The sequence below is a fragment of the Lampetra fluviatilis genome, chromosome 37, assembly GCF_964198595.1.
Source record: "Lampetra fluviatilis chromosome 37, kcLamFluv1.1, whole genome shotgun sequence".
NCBI lineage: Eukaryota > Metazoa > Chordata > Hyperoartia > Petromyzontiformes > Petromyzontidae > Lampetra > Lampetra fluviatilis.
Genome location: NC_136311.1, coordinates 9,927,890 through 9,939,650, shown reverse-complemented (window position 1 = coordinate 9,939,650; position 11,761 = coordinate 9,927,890). Strand labels below are relative to the sequence as shown.

The 11,761-nt window shown below is 52.4% G+C and overlaps 1 protein-coding gene across 1 annotated transcript; it reads right to left on the bottom strand.

The window, feature by feature from the left end:
* Positions 1-598: 598 nt before the first annotated feature.
* On the bottom strand, positions 599-10,996 carry TNFAIP1 (TNF alpha induced protein 1). Its single transcript, XM_078873813.1, has 6 exons — positions 10,188-10,996; positions 7,109-7,278; positions 6,337-6,426; positions 5,535-5,587; positions 4,983-5,178; positions 599-4,495 (listed from the first exon to the last, which is right to left on the bottom strand). The coding sequence occupies exons 1-6, from the start codon at positions 10,657-10,659 to the stop codon at positions 4,271-4,273; spliced, it is 1,206 nt and encodes a 401-aa protein (XP_078729939.1). The 5' UTR covers positions 10,660-10,996; the 3' UTR covers positions 599-4,270.
* Positions 10,997-11,761: the final 765 nt, after the last annotated feature.

The window sequence follows — 11,761 nt, the reverse complement described above, 5'->3', positions numbered from 1 at the left end:
TCGTTCACAATAAAGTGTATAATGTTAACACGTACATTGGGTTTGATGAAACAAATTAATTGTACTTACGTGCCCGTGTTTAATTTGTGTTTTCGATTATTTACCTTCAAACAAAAATCCGGCCACGTCTCGCACCCCCAGGCACCCCGGGTTATGAACCCACGAAGCCTTGGCCCAACGCCGCTCCCTTTGGCAACGTTTCACGATTAAAGTTTACGCCACATTCCAATTATCATCGGAGCGTGCTGCTCAACCATTGGTAGAACAGTGGTTGGGAATTCCACATTCTCATTATTGAGGCTGCTCAGCATCACACGAAGGCAACCGCCGCCATTGACTCCCTCCAAATTAGTAAGCTGTAAAAAAAAAATTTTTGAACCAATACCATTTGTGTGTTGCAAACGAGTGCCCCTCTCGGCTCAAAGACAAGTAATTTAATTTCGACCGCACGGCTCCGTGGCTCTTCTTCGCTTGACGAGACGCGCGGCAATTTCCACCGACTGCACAAGAGGTAGCCCACAAATAAACACAAGTAAAAATTAGGGAAATATAACATAATTACCGGCATGCATTCGGTAAGGGACGTCGCATACATCTGCATTTTTTAAATGTATGTTTTATTTCTCGGTACTGTACACACTTAGCAAAAAGATTCCTGCGCAATAAAATCCAAAACAGTTATTTCGTAAAATTGTCACCTTTCCTCTTTACACACCGCAGTGGAGAAAAAGCTAGCACCACCACACGTAAAAAAAACCACCACGAGACACACGACACACTGGCAATATACGACCCAGGGCAGGTTTGGCATGGCACACGCACAACGCACGCCCACCCCCCCCCCACGGCATGCCGGTCTTTCCACCTGCAAAATGAGTTCACTCGGTCGCTCATATTTCCATCGGCTGGAACCCATTCTAGCTGCAAACACTGCACTCGCCAACTTCGCGTACGCAAGCGCTTCTCGCCCATCCAAGTTAAGGCGATCTCAAGAAAACACTCAATTGAGATTCGCTCAAGAAAACACTAAATTGAGATTAGCTCAAAAAATCTTAAGAGAGCCTGGCAAAGTGGTTCAGCACCCACCCCCACTCCCCCCCAGCTTCGGAGACACTTTAGAGGGAATATCCCTGAGCAGCAGCGGAGCAGAAGTGTCATACGGAGCAGAAGCATCATACGATCTGCAAACTGTAACAAGGGCACACGCAGAGATGTTCTTTACGCGCACGTTACGAAAAAACACACTTCGATCTCCATCCCCGCTCCCTTTCGCCTGGGTCAGCGAGCTTGCATTGTATCGCTGCGACACATCTTCATGACCCCCGATTATTTTGTTTGTTTGTTTCCAAACAATTAAAAATGACCAGCCCGCTACTTCTCCTCGAATTCTGTCCACCAATGTCTCCGAGCGCCACAATACGCGCACACAAGGCCATGGTTCCTCTCCAGTAAAGCCCACAGGGAATGAATGAATGCCCTTGACCGACGACGCCATTAACGGTCGTGTGTTGCAGTTACACACCTGGGTTTGGGGCAGGCTTAAGGCGATTGTTTGGGCAAGGCTCGTGATGGGGTAAAGACATGCGGTCGTGCTCTCCCAAGTACATCACGGTATCTCAAGTCACCCAAATAAGAATTCTAAAACAAGCCGATAACGGCTGCCTCGGGGCACAATACACACCGCGTATAATTTTTTTTGGCGTCGTAGTTTTCAGCAAAGCAAAAAAAAACACAAAACAAATGGTTGACCAACAACGCACGTTTTGAAATGGCACAGCGCTTCAAGAATCCCTTTCGCGGTGCAAGGTGTGCATCTGGGCGTCTTACTGCACGTGTTACACGCGGTCAAGTGGCAGCGACAACGTCTTTTACTCCGCGTGGAATCCATCCTGGCTTCGAAGCCAAGCATTGCGAAAACAGGCTTCATCCCACCCATCGTGCAAGCTGAACTTAGGGGGGGTGGGCGGGGGGGGGGGTAACAATTGTACAAAACACACTTTAAAAAAAAATGCACCTTAAACGCAAAGCTAAACATTGGCAATGTAGTAAAAAATTATTAGTCACACACACACACGCTGCACTTGTTTAGTAAGTTGCCCGTATTATAACATTTTCCAAGTACTTTTTAATTTGTATCGCGCCAAGCCTATTTTAGCCTTGCTTTATTTAGTGTAAGCATAACAATATAACAATCATCTCGCGCCCCCTTTAAAACACTACAGTATGTTAAATATCGCGCTTAAAACCAGCGGTGCTGGCAGAGTTACTTCCAGGACCACGGATGACATTTGCCAACCGGTAGTGTTGTTAACGGCTGCCCCCCCTCCTGCTAACTTCAAATTCTGCAAAACAGGTGGGACCGTAGCAGATCAGTCCAACTATGTGTGGCACGCTTCAACAAATGGGGGGGGGGGGTTCCTTTGTATGCGTAAAGTGAGAACACGACCTGCAAAAAGACGGGGGGGGGGGGGGGCATGACCTTTATGCGCGACGGTGATTTATTTTGGTTCAATGAGAATGCGGGGAGAGTTTCCCACTACCCCTCCTCCTTCCCTCCCGTTTCTCTCCGCACACAAACATCGGCCCGCCGCCGCCGACTCTGCCTCCCTGCTGCCGATGTACAAATCTGATCCACAGGGTGAAACCTTCGCGCTTTGCTGGTCCACCGCAATCGGCCCACGCCGATTCGTCATCTCAAAATACGTGATAACAGGCCGCTAACTGACAAAAGAAATCTCAAGACTGGAAACTACGACATTGTATACACGCAGGACAGAGGGACTTCTAAGGTGTGAGTGGTGTTTTCTTGGGGAGGGGGGAAGCAACCGGCGAGAAGAACCGCGATGGGTCGTGGTGGTTGCTTCCGACTCGGCAACCGTCCGTCTTTCCCAAAAACTTTTCCCTGCATGACGACAAGCTTTCAAACTGACCCTAGGGACCTCTCTGCACTATGACGTTCCGGCTACTATACCCACATGTTTGGCCACTGGCAACAACCTCCTGTTTGCACTGGTGGGCAGGTAAAAAAGTGATCAGGAAAAATACGGCGTTTTCAATGAAAAATTGGATGACATTTTTCAATGTCGTGTGTATTATGAGATAAATACAACTGGTAGAAAAAAGGGATATGTCCGCGAGGAAGATTAACTCCTGTAACCGCGACGGCTACTGGCATTCATGCGACTAGCCGCATGCATGAGGGGCTCGAACACTGCAACTCCTGACCTTGGAATATCAGAACGGAGTCCCTACAATTGCCCGTGGGTCGACCTTGCCATACAAACCGTGCTGTGCCAACGCAAGCGATCGCGCTCAACGACTCTGGTGGCAACGAGCGATCTCTCTACCTCCACCCCCAAACCCTGCCTCACTTCGTCACACATCGAATCGTCGGCTCGCCTCACGTGCCGGTCTCATGACACCGCTTAGGAGCCAAAGGCACAGCCAGGGACAGAACCCTGATGGGCGCTTTCCAGTTGTTATTTTTTTTTGTACATTTTCTTTGAAATGGATGTGAACACCAGATGCGTATTACATAACACCCCCCCCCCCCTCCTGCTGGCGGTCTTGTTTTGGACCACAAACCGTCAACAAAGTCGGTTTCCCGGTTCATCTTACAACCAAAGTCTGCCGCCCTGCTCCACACCTCCGATTAGCACCGTCCGGCTACGTACGTTGGCGAAAGAAATTCAACGTACCGTACGCACGTAACGATCCCCTGGCCCGCGACGTAGCTCGTGGCGGCGTAACGCACGAACCGGAAGGTGCCCTTATGACCGGAGGAAATGGCTCTTGTGCCCACAAGCCAGGGGTTGGCAACCGGCGGGTCCGGAGCCGGACTCACCGCTTCGTGACGTGATGTATTATGGACAACCGTTTCTCGTATTTACATGTATTGTGCAGCTCTTGAAACATCGTTTTTTTTACCGAATTCGAAAAGAATGGCTCTTGTTGTTATTTTGGTTACCGACGCCTGCCATAGACCAACCCCACCCCTCCTTTCCCCCACAACCCCCGATCCTACCTCGTACGTATGCGCGCGGATGTTGAACTTCTTTCGCACCGTACGTAGCCAACCGTGCTAATCGGAGGTGCGGGGGGGGGAAGGACAACAACAACGACGACGACGACAGCACACCGTCTCATGCGCAGTGCCGTTCACCTCCTGAAACCCCACCCCCCCAATCCTTGCACCCTCACCGACGCCTTTGGCCACAGCTGGGGGGAGTGGGGGGGGTGGGGGGGTGGGGGGGTGGTGAGGCGGGCACCGCTACTGGTGCTGGTGCGAGCGGTCATCGAGCCGCTTGACGTGGATGCGCCGCACGCGGTCGATGCGGTCGCGGTCGTCGTCCTCGTCGGGAGGCCCGTGGGAGCGCCCCGCCGCGCCCCCCGTCGCCTCCAGCAGCGCCTTGTCAGGGCCCCCCAGGCCGTCGCGCGGCTCGTACAGCAGGATGTTCAGCGTCTCCTCGTAGATGCGCGCCTCCGGGAACTCCACCTGCGGCGCACGCACGGAGCGGAACGCGGCGGCGGCGACGGCGGCCGGTTAAGGCGTCGCTGCGGCAGCGACGGGAACGGACCAGAGCTGGGTTATCCGATTATTAATCAAATGCCTCTGCCGATCTATCGCTTAAGGTTATTCAACTAATTGGCTCACATTTCAGGTTGGGAAAAGAAAGTGTCACTTCTGCGCCGGCGTGTGCCGCTGGACGCAATGCGACGGAGCGGCTTTGCGACAGCCATCGGCACCCACCAGCCGCGTCACGCTGGACGCGGCTGACGGGCGTTTTCTGCCTTTGCGAGCCAGGATGTGTGGGCTGACACCATTTTTAAGGGGCGCCCAAGCATTGGACCACAAAAGAGGAGTCGATTTACATTTTTAGTCGACCGACCTAAATGACCCATTGTCCCAGGTGTAGTTTTGTGATAGTGTTGGGCTTAGACGACACTGTGACACCACGAAGAACCGCCGTGGCATGCCGCACCTTGGTCTGCTTCTTCTCCGTGGCGTAGACGATGGAGGTGCAGCACACTTCGGCAATCTTGCGGCCCTGCCCGTAGAACGACCAGCAGCAGATCTCGTCTCCGATGACGTCCTTGATGAAGAGCACGCGCCCGTTGAAGCGCAGCGACAGCTTGTCAAACAGCTCGATGTTCTTGAGCATGTTGTCGTCAGAGTTGCTGCGGAAAAAACACGGTCAATAATGAGGTGGGCCACAGAGCGAGGGCGGAGATGGCGCCTGCGTGCGGTGGATTCGCACGGAACCTCCCCTCTACTATCAACAAGGAAAAAAAATAATCACGTGTCGATTCGCTAACGCTCCACAATAGTGGGTTCTGTCGTCGGATGCATTTAATTTGCAGCAGCAACAGCGCGGTGCGCGCGCGACACACGCAGTGCCGCCTCCGCGTGCTGCGCGTGGCACGCGCTGTGCGTGGCACGTGGTGGCGTGCGGCGCACAATGCCCCGCACAGAGTGGGAGAGACGGTAGACGGAGCGCAACGAAAGTGAGGGGGTGCGAAACCGAGAGGCTCACCTGGTATAGGAGTACTTATTGTTGCTACGATTGTACAGCAACTTCACCACCGGCTGTGGGGGGAAAATGGATCATCAGGATTATGCTGCCAAATATTAATGCAGAGTATAATCCCTTCCAGACGTTGCTTGTATGATATTACAATTCCTCCCGTGAGGCTCTTGACACACGGTAATTTCATACACGCACGTTTGCACTCACGGTATTAAACCTATGTACCGGAGAATCCATTGTCAGACCCGGATTTCTCGCACGAGGTTAAATGATTCCCAATGCCCAATGAGTTGGCAGTCTCGGCAAAACTAAATAGAAACACGATGCTGAAGTGGTGTTTGCATGTGCTTGCTGTATCCATATATCAGGTTTTAAAGGTCGCAGCAAAGACCAATCATCCACAGCCTCACAGCACCTTGTGTGGGCCAGGCAAGACATGACAACACAACAGACATGGAAGAGAAGCCTCGTGAAAATCCTCTCCCCCGCCCGAGCGGTTAGAGCACGTGGATTGTAATTGGAAGGTTGCGGAGGTCAAATCCTGATCGGAGAGTCGATTCGGTCCTCCACAATTCCGAGATAGATAAAAACCAAAGTAATACTTCATTTGAATTCAAGAGCTGTTGTACCCGCTAGAAGAATGTGGACTTGTCCACCAGTGGCTCCGGAGTAAGAACCGGAGATGAGCATCGTTCAGTAGAGTAGGAAACCACACGCACCACGGAAGAGCATCTCCCCGCAGCAGCACAAGTGACAGGAGTGAATGTGATTGAAACTCTAAAGTGACAATGTGTGCTTAAAGGGTCACCTTGTTGGAGGTGGTGATGAGCTTCTGCTCCTCCTTGAGGGAGGTGATGACGGGGACACGGCAAATGGGGTCCACGGCATCACGCTTCTGCTGCTCACCGCCAACAGATAAGACGAGACGCAAGTGAGCGTGGTGGTCTCCAGTCTTCGCCGTCACCTCACCGGCTCGCGCTCACCTTCCCGTACGTGCAAGTTCTTTCGCACCGTACGTAGCCAACCGTGGGCATTTAAGTCAACCTTACATATGTACATACCCACGCGGCTTTCTCATGGTCCACACGGCTTAGTATTAGAGTGCGCTAACTATGCTGAGTTGGTAGCACTCGGCTCCATATCTCTGTCTTGGTATCCGACATCCAGTCTCTACAAGCCTCTGTGGCACTGGTGCTTAGCAAGAATGTAATGATTCACTCCTCACCGTGCTCTGAGTAGGGACAATTCAGGGTTTCTCCCACTTATTGCAACACATCTGCCCAGCGTGGAAGAGTAGGCCAACATTACCCTTTTAGAAGGGATCTGAAGAACTCCCTCTAGTGGGGGCCTTTTCCATAACAATGGCACGACCGCAGTCCTGCACCTTTGCCATATTAATTTGAGTGCATACGAAGTGGGAGTTTTAGGTTTGCCTTCGGACACAATCGCCCCTCGAAGAACACAGGTCCGTCCAAGTCTACGCGCGTCACGGACCGCGCGGTCGCCCCTCCCGGCGAGACGCACGCGCCCGGGCACTCAGTCCGCGTGTTTCTCAGTCGCTCAGAGAGACGCGATGATACCTGCAGGGCGGCGTGGCACTGCTGTCCCAGACCCTGCACCAGGTAGTACTTGGCCTCTGTGAGCAGCTCCTCGATCTCGGTGCGAGACTCCGGCAGGGGCACGGCGCCGTCGCGCAGGAAGTTGAGGATCGTGCCAAAGTGCTTTCCGCAGCGGTCGATCAGGATCCAGCCTGCTCGCCGGCGTCGCGGTGAGAGTGGGAGAGAGGCATGGCGCACTCGCGTGAACACGGGGGTACCCGACAAAGGCGGCTCGTTGCGTGAAGCGGCACATGGCTGACGGGCCATCTTGGTGGTGCGCAGAAGGAACACGAGTCTGGATGTGGTGGAATTTTTTTCTTTTTTTCAAAAGCTGTACCTTGGGACGCTCCGGAATGTAAGGGCGCATTCCAAACCGTGTGCCCAGTGTCAATAAAATTGTACAATTCTGGTCACACACCTCCCAGACTATAAGAATCGCTCCCAACGTTTGGTTTAAAAAAACACAAGGGCAAAGGGTGCATGTCATAAACCGGAAAATACGGTATATGTGTAGCCCATCATGGCTAAGATGGCAATTGTCACAACTGTCACGATCAAACGCACATCCGAATAAACCGCCAAACTAAAAGCACCATCGCATTACAACAGTGAAACATCTAAACAATAACTACCCTGTGTTAATCCACTGCTGGATAAGGGCCTCCTTACAGCGTGCGGTTGTGGGGATTATTTGACCCATACGTCACCACTTGGGTCACTGTGGGTTGGTGAAGGCATGGAACACAGACTTGACAACATAGCACAGTACAATGAAGGATGCTACTGCATTGCAGCCTGCTGCCCACAAAGCGCCCTCGCATCAGCCTATATTACGTCCGTTGTAAGCGTGTGGTCACCCATCAATGCACTAGCCCAGGGGTCGGCAACCTACGGCTCCGGAGCCGCATGCGGCTCTTTACGGGCTGCTTCTTGACGATATGTACGTATGTACAGTATGTATGATGCATTGCGGCTCTTGAAATACAGAATTTTGTACCGAATTGGAAAGAAATGGCTCTTCTTGTTATTTTGGTTGCCGACCCCTGCACTAGCCAGACTGTAATCCTGCTTAGCCTTCCGAAATCTGACAAGATCGGACCCATTTGGGGTTATTGGATTATCGGCTCCCGAAGATTACGATGCTCTAAATGACCAAGGGAGCAAAATTTACTTAAGACCGCTTTGTGCGCCGCTTGTGACGGGACACCCTTGGGTTACGCCATCTCCACGTGACGTGCCTGTAATCCGGTGGCAAGAGAAATCGAACGGAGGTCGCTAGGAGTTGTGGTGCAGGGTGTGCAACACCCCCACCACACGCCCCGCTAAGAGTTTGGGTCCATGTGCAGGCACAACATTATTTTTTGACGTTCATCGCACCAACTTTGCAATCGCCGCAGTCCGCGTGTAGCTATATTTACCTGTGACAGAACGAATGTTGAGACTCAACTTGCTGCTGCTCTCTCTCCGATTTAAAAAATCAGCTTGGGGATTGCCCAAGACGGCTTCGGGCGGCAATTTGAGCAAATGACTGGGTTTTTGATCGGATGACGTTGTTGGCAATCGTAGCTCTTCTGCCACGTGCATCCATTCAGAGCCGGCTCTCTTTTTGTTGTTGATGCGATTGTGGAGGTGGGTCATCAAACACAATGCTGCCGACACCACCGCATCTCGTAGGGTAAACACTGGACGGCTAGGACCTCGAAATATCTTCTCCCAGAGTAAATCAATTCATGAGTATTCTTTGTTTCTTTCGGTAAAGTCACGTATTGCGCCCGAAACGTCGTGATTTATTTTATTTTCTACCTACGTGACTTTACCGAAAGAGCCAAAGAATATGGATTCCTGCAGTCACGAAAGCTTAACATCAAGATTCAATTCATGAGGTTTGACGCTGATAATTCACTGTGTAACAATTTTTTTTTGTTCCTGGGTAGAAAGTGTTTTTCTAATTGCTTATGGCCTCAAAAGTACAGAAATGGCTATTATTCCCCATAAACGTTTTGCTTTTGTGACCAGGACAGTGATATTTTGAAATGTATCCATTTTCAATGAGAAAACGTGTGCGTTTGTGTCATTCCTTCACGTAAAGTCCTGGTCACAAAAGCAAAGTTTGTGGGGAATATTAGACATTTTCTACACTTTTGAGACATAAGCAATTAGAAAATAACACTCACTACCCAGGAACAAAAATCGTGTTACATAGTGTATAATGTGACTAAGGGTGATTTTTGTTTTTATTTTATTTTACTTTCTACGTGACTTTACCGAAAAAACCTAAGAAGATGACTAAGGGTCCCCTCCCCCCAGTGTCAGTAACAGCCAAGGCGACAAATACTGCGTAGGAGGGCACGGAGCCGGCACTGCCGAGATTCTGGGTAGGAATCCAGGTGGCAGTCACCCATGGTTTAGACTTTAGGTGTGGTGATAAGATAAATGAAATGTCTGGGTCACCAGGAGATGAACATGAAAACCGAACCATGGTAAATGTTTGATTTTTTTAACTAAATTCCAGCTCACGAAACTCTAAAAAGAGTGACAATCGTTGCACGGTGTACAAAAGGCAAGCACCTGACATGGATTGAATCACTGGAGGCTCTTAAATGGACCCAACAGTGGCTTTGAACCACGACAAATCTTCCAAAGCAGTGCTCTTGACAACACCACTACCGTCACCACACCACCCACATCACCACCAACACCACACCAACCACCACCACACCAATCACCACTACCACCACCACACCAACCACCACACCAACCACACCACACCAATCACCAACACCATCACCAACACCACCACCATACCACAACCACCCACCACCACCACACCAACCACCACCACACACACCACACCACCACACACACCACACCACCACACAAACCACACCACCACACAAACCACACCACCACACAAACCACACCACACCAACCACCACCACACACACCACACCACACCAATCACCATCACCATACCACAACCATCCACCACACCACCCACACCACACCAACCACCCCAACCTCCACCACCACCCCAACCACACCACCCCCGCCCACCACCCACCTTCGCTGTCCGTCAGCACCTCCATGCGCCCGCTGAACATGGCCTTGAGCATGGTGTCCTGCTTGGTGAGCGTCTGCATGGTGGTGTAGAAGAGCGCTCCGCCCACGTTGAGCTTCACGTACTTGCTGCTGGGGCTCACGCCCTTGAACGACACCGCCCGGCCGCTGGGGCCATGCGCGGTGCCCGCGGCCATCGGCGGCACCGACACAGACAAAGGCCCGACCGGCGCGTGGCCGGGACCCTGCGCGGACATCGCCACCACGGCCTGCTGCTGCACGAGGGGCAAGTGGGGGGCCAGGGCCCCCCCGGATGGCAGCGACACCGGCACGAGCGCGGGGCCACCCGGCCCTCCCGAGGCCACCACGACCGCCGCAACCGCAGCAGTCGACGCCGTAGGAGGAGACGATGCCGATGCCGCCGACGCTGCTGCCGATGCCGCCGCAGCCGCGGCCAAGGCCGGGTCCCCTGACATGAGGCTCGGGGAGCACGGGGCCGACGGGGGGTCCGATGGGGAGGCCGACGCCTTGACGGCGCTGCGCAGGAAGATGACGAGTCTGTACGCCTCGGCCACCGCGGGGACGGACGGACAAGGCGGCCGAGATGCCCGTGAACAGCGCAATTGTTAGGCGACCATGGCGCGCGAGGAATTGGTGGTGGTGGTTGTTGTTGTGGTGATTGTTGTGGTTGTTGTTGTTGGTGGTGGTTGTTGGGGAGGAAGCGAGCGGCTCGGCCCTTGAGCGGAGACAGCGAGCCGAGGAGAGGCCCGGGATGGTGGGGAAGGAGTGGGGGGGGGACCCGGAAGTGGGTGTGTGGCCTCGAGGTGCACCTAGCCTGGCACAAGCGTCGTGGTGACGTCACCGCCACTTAGTGACGAATGGCGGCGGTTGTTGTGGGTGGGGGTGTGTTCGATCGCGCCACCATCTTGCTCAGGGAGAGCGAACAGATACTGCTGCTTGCTGATGCTGCTGCCGCTTGCTGTTGCTGCTTGCTGATGCTACTGTTGATTGCTGATGCTACTGTTGATTGCTGATGCTACCGCTGCTGCTTGCTGATGCTACTGTTGATTGCTGATGCTACTGCTGCTGCTTGCTGATGCTACTGTTGATTGCTGATGCTACTGTTGATTGCTGATGCTACTGCTGCTGCTTGCTGATGCTACTGTTGATTGCTGATGCTACTGCTGCTGCTTGCTGATGCTAATGCTTGCTGATGCTACTGCTGCTGTTTGTTGATGCTACTGTTGTTTGCTGATGCTACTGCTGCTTGCTGTTGCTGCTTACTGATGCTACTGTTGATTGCTGATGCTACTGCTGTTTGCTGATGCTACTGCTGCTTGCTGTTGCTGCTTACTGATGCTCCTGCTTGCTGATGCTACTAAGTATTTTTGTAATGTTAATAATCGTGTTAAATTTATACGTATTTTGTACATCTTAGGTAACGTATCCCCCCCCTCCCCTTATAACATCGATGGGAAAATAGGCTTCATACAGCGCGCGCGATTCGACTTACGCACTTTTTCAGGAACGGGCATATTGCGAGGGAAGCGATGTAATTTCGAGATGGGAAAATGTAAT

Excerpts from the sequence above, each read along its gene's own strand:
- TNFAIP1 (XM_078873813.1), bottom strand. The coding sequence starts at position 10,659 with ATGTCAGGGGACCCGGCCTTGGCCGCGGCTGCGGCGGCATCGGCAGCA. Across the intron at positions 6,427-7,108 it reads AGTGCCACGCCGCCCTGCAG|CAGAAGCGTGATGCCGTGGA; the intron begins GTATCATCGCGT and ends GGCGGTGAGCAG. Across the intron at positions 5,588-6,336 it reads TCATCACCACCTCCAACAAG|CCGGTGGTGAAGTTGCTGTA; the intron begins GTGACCCTTTAA and ends TTCCCCCCACAG.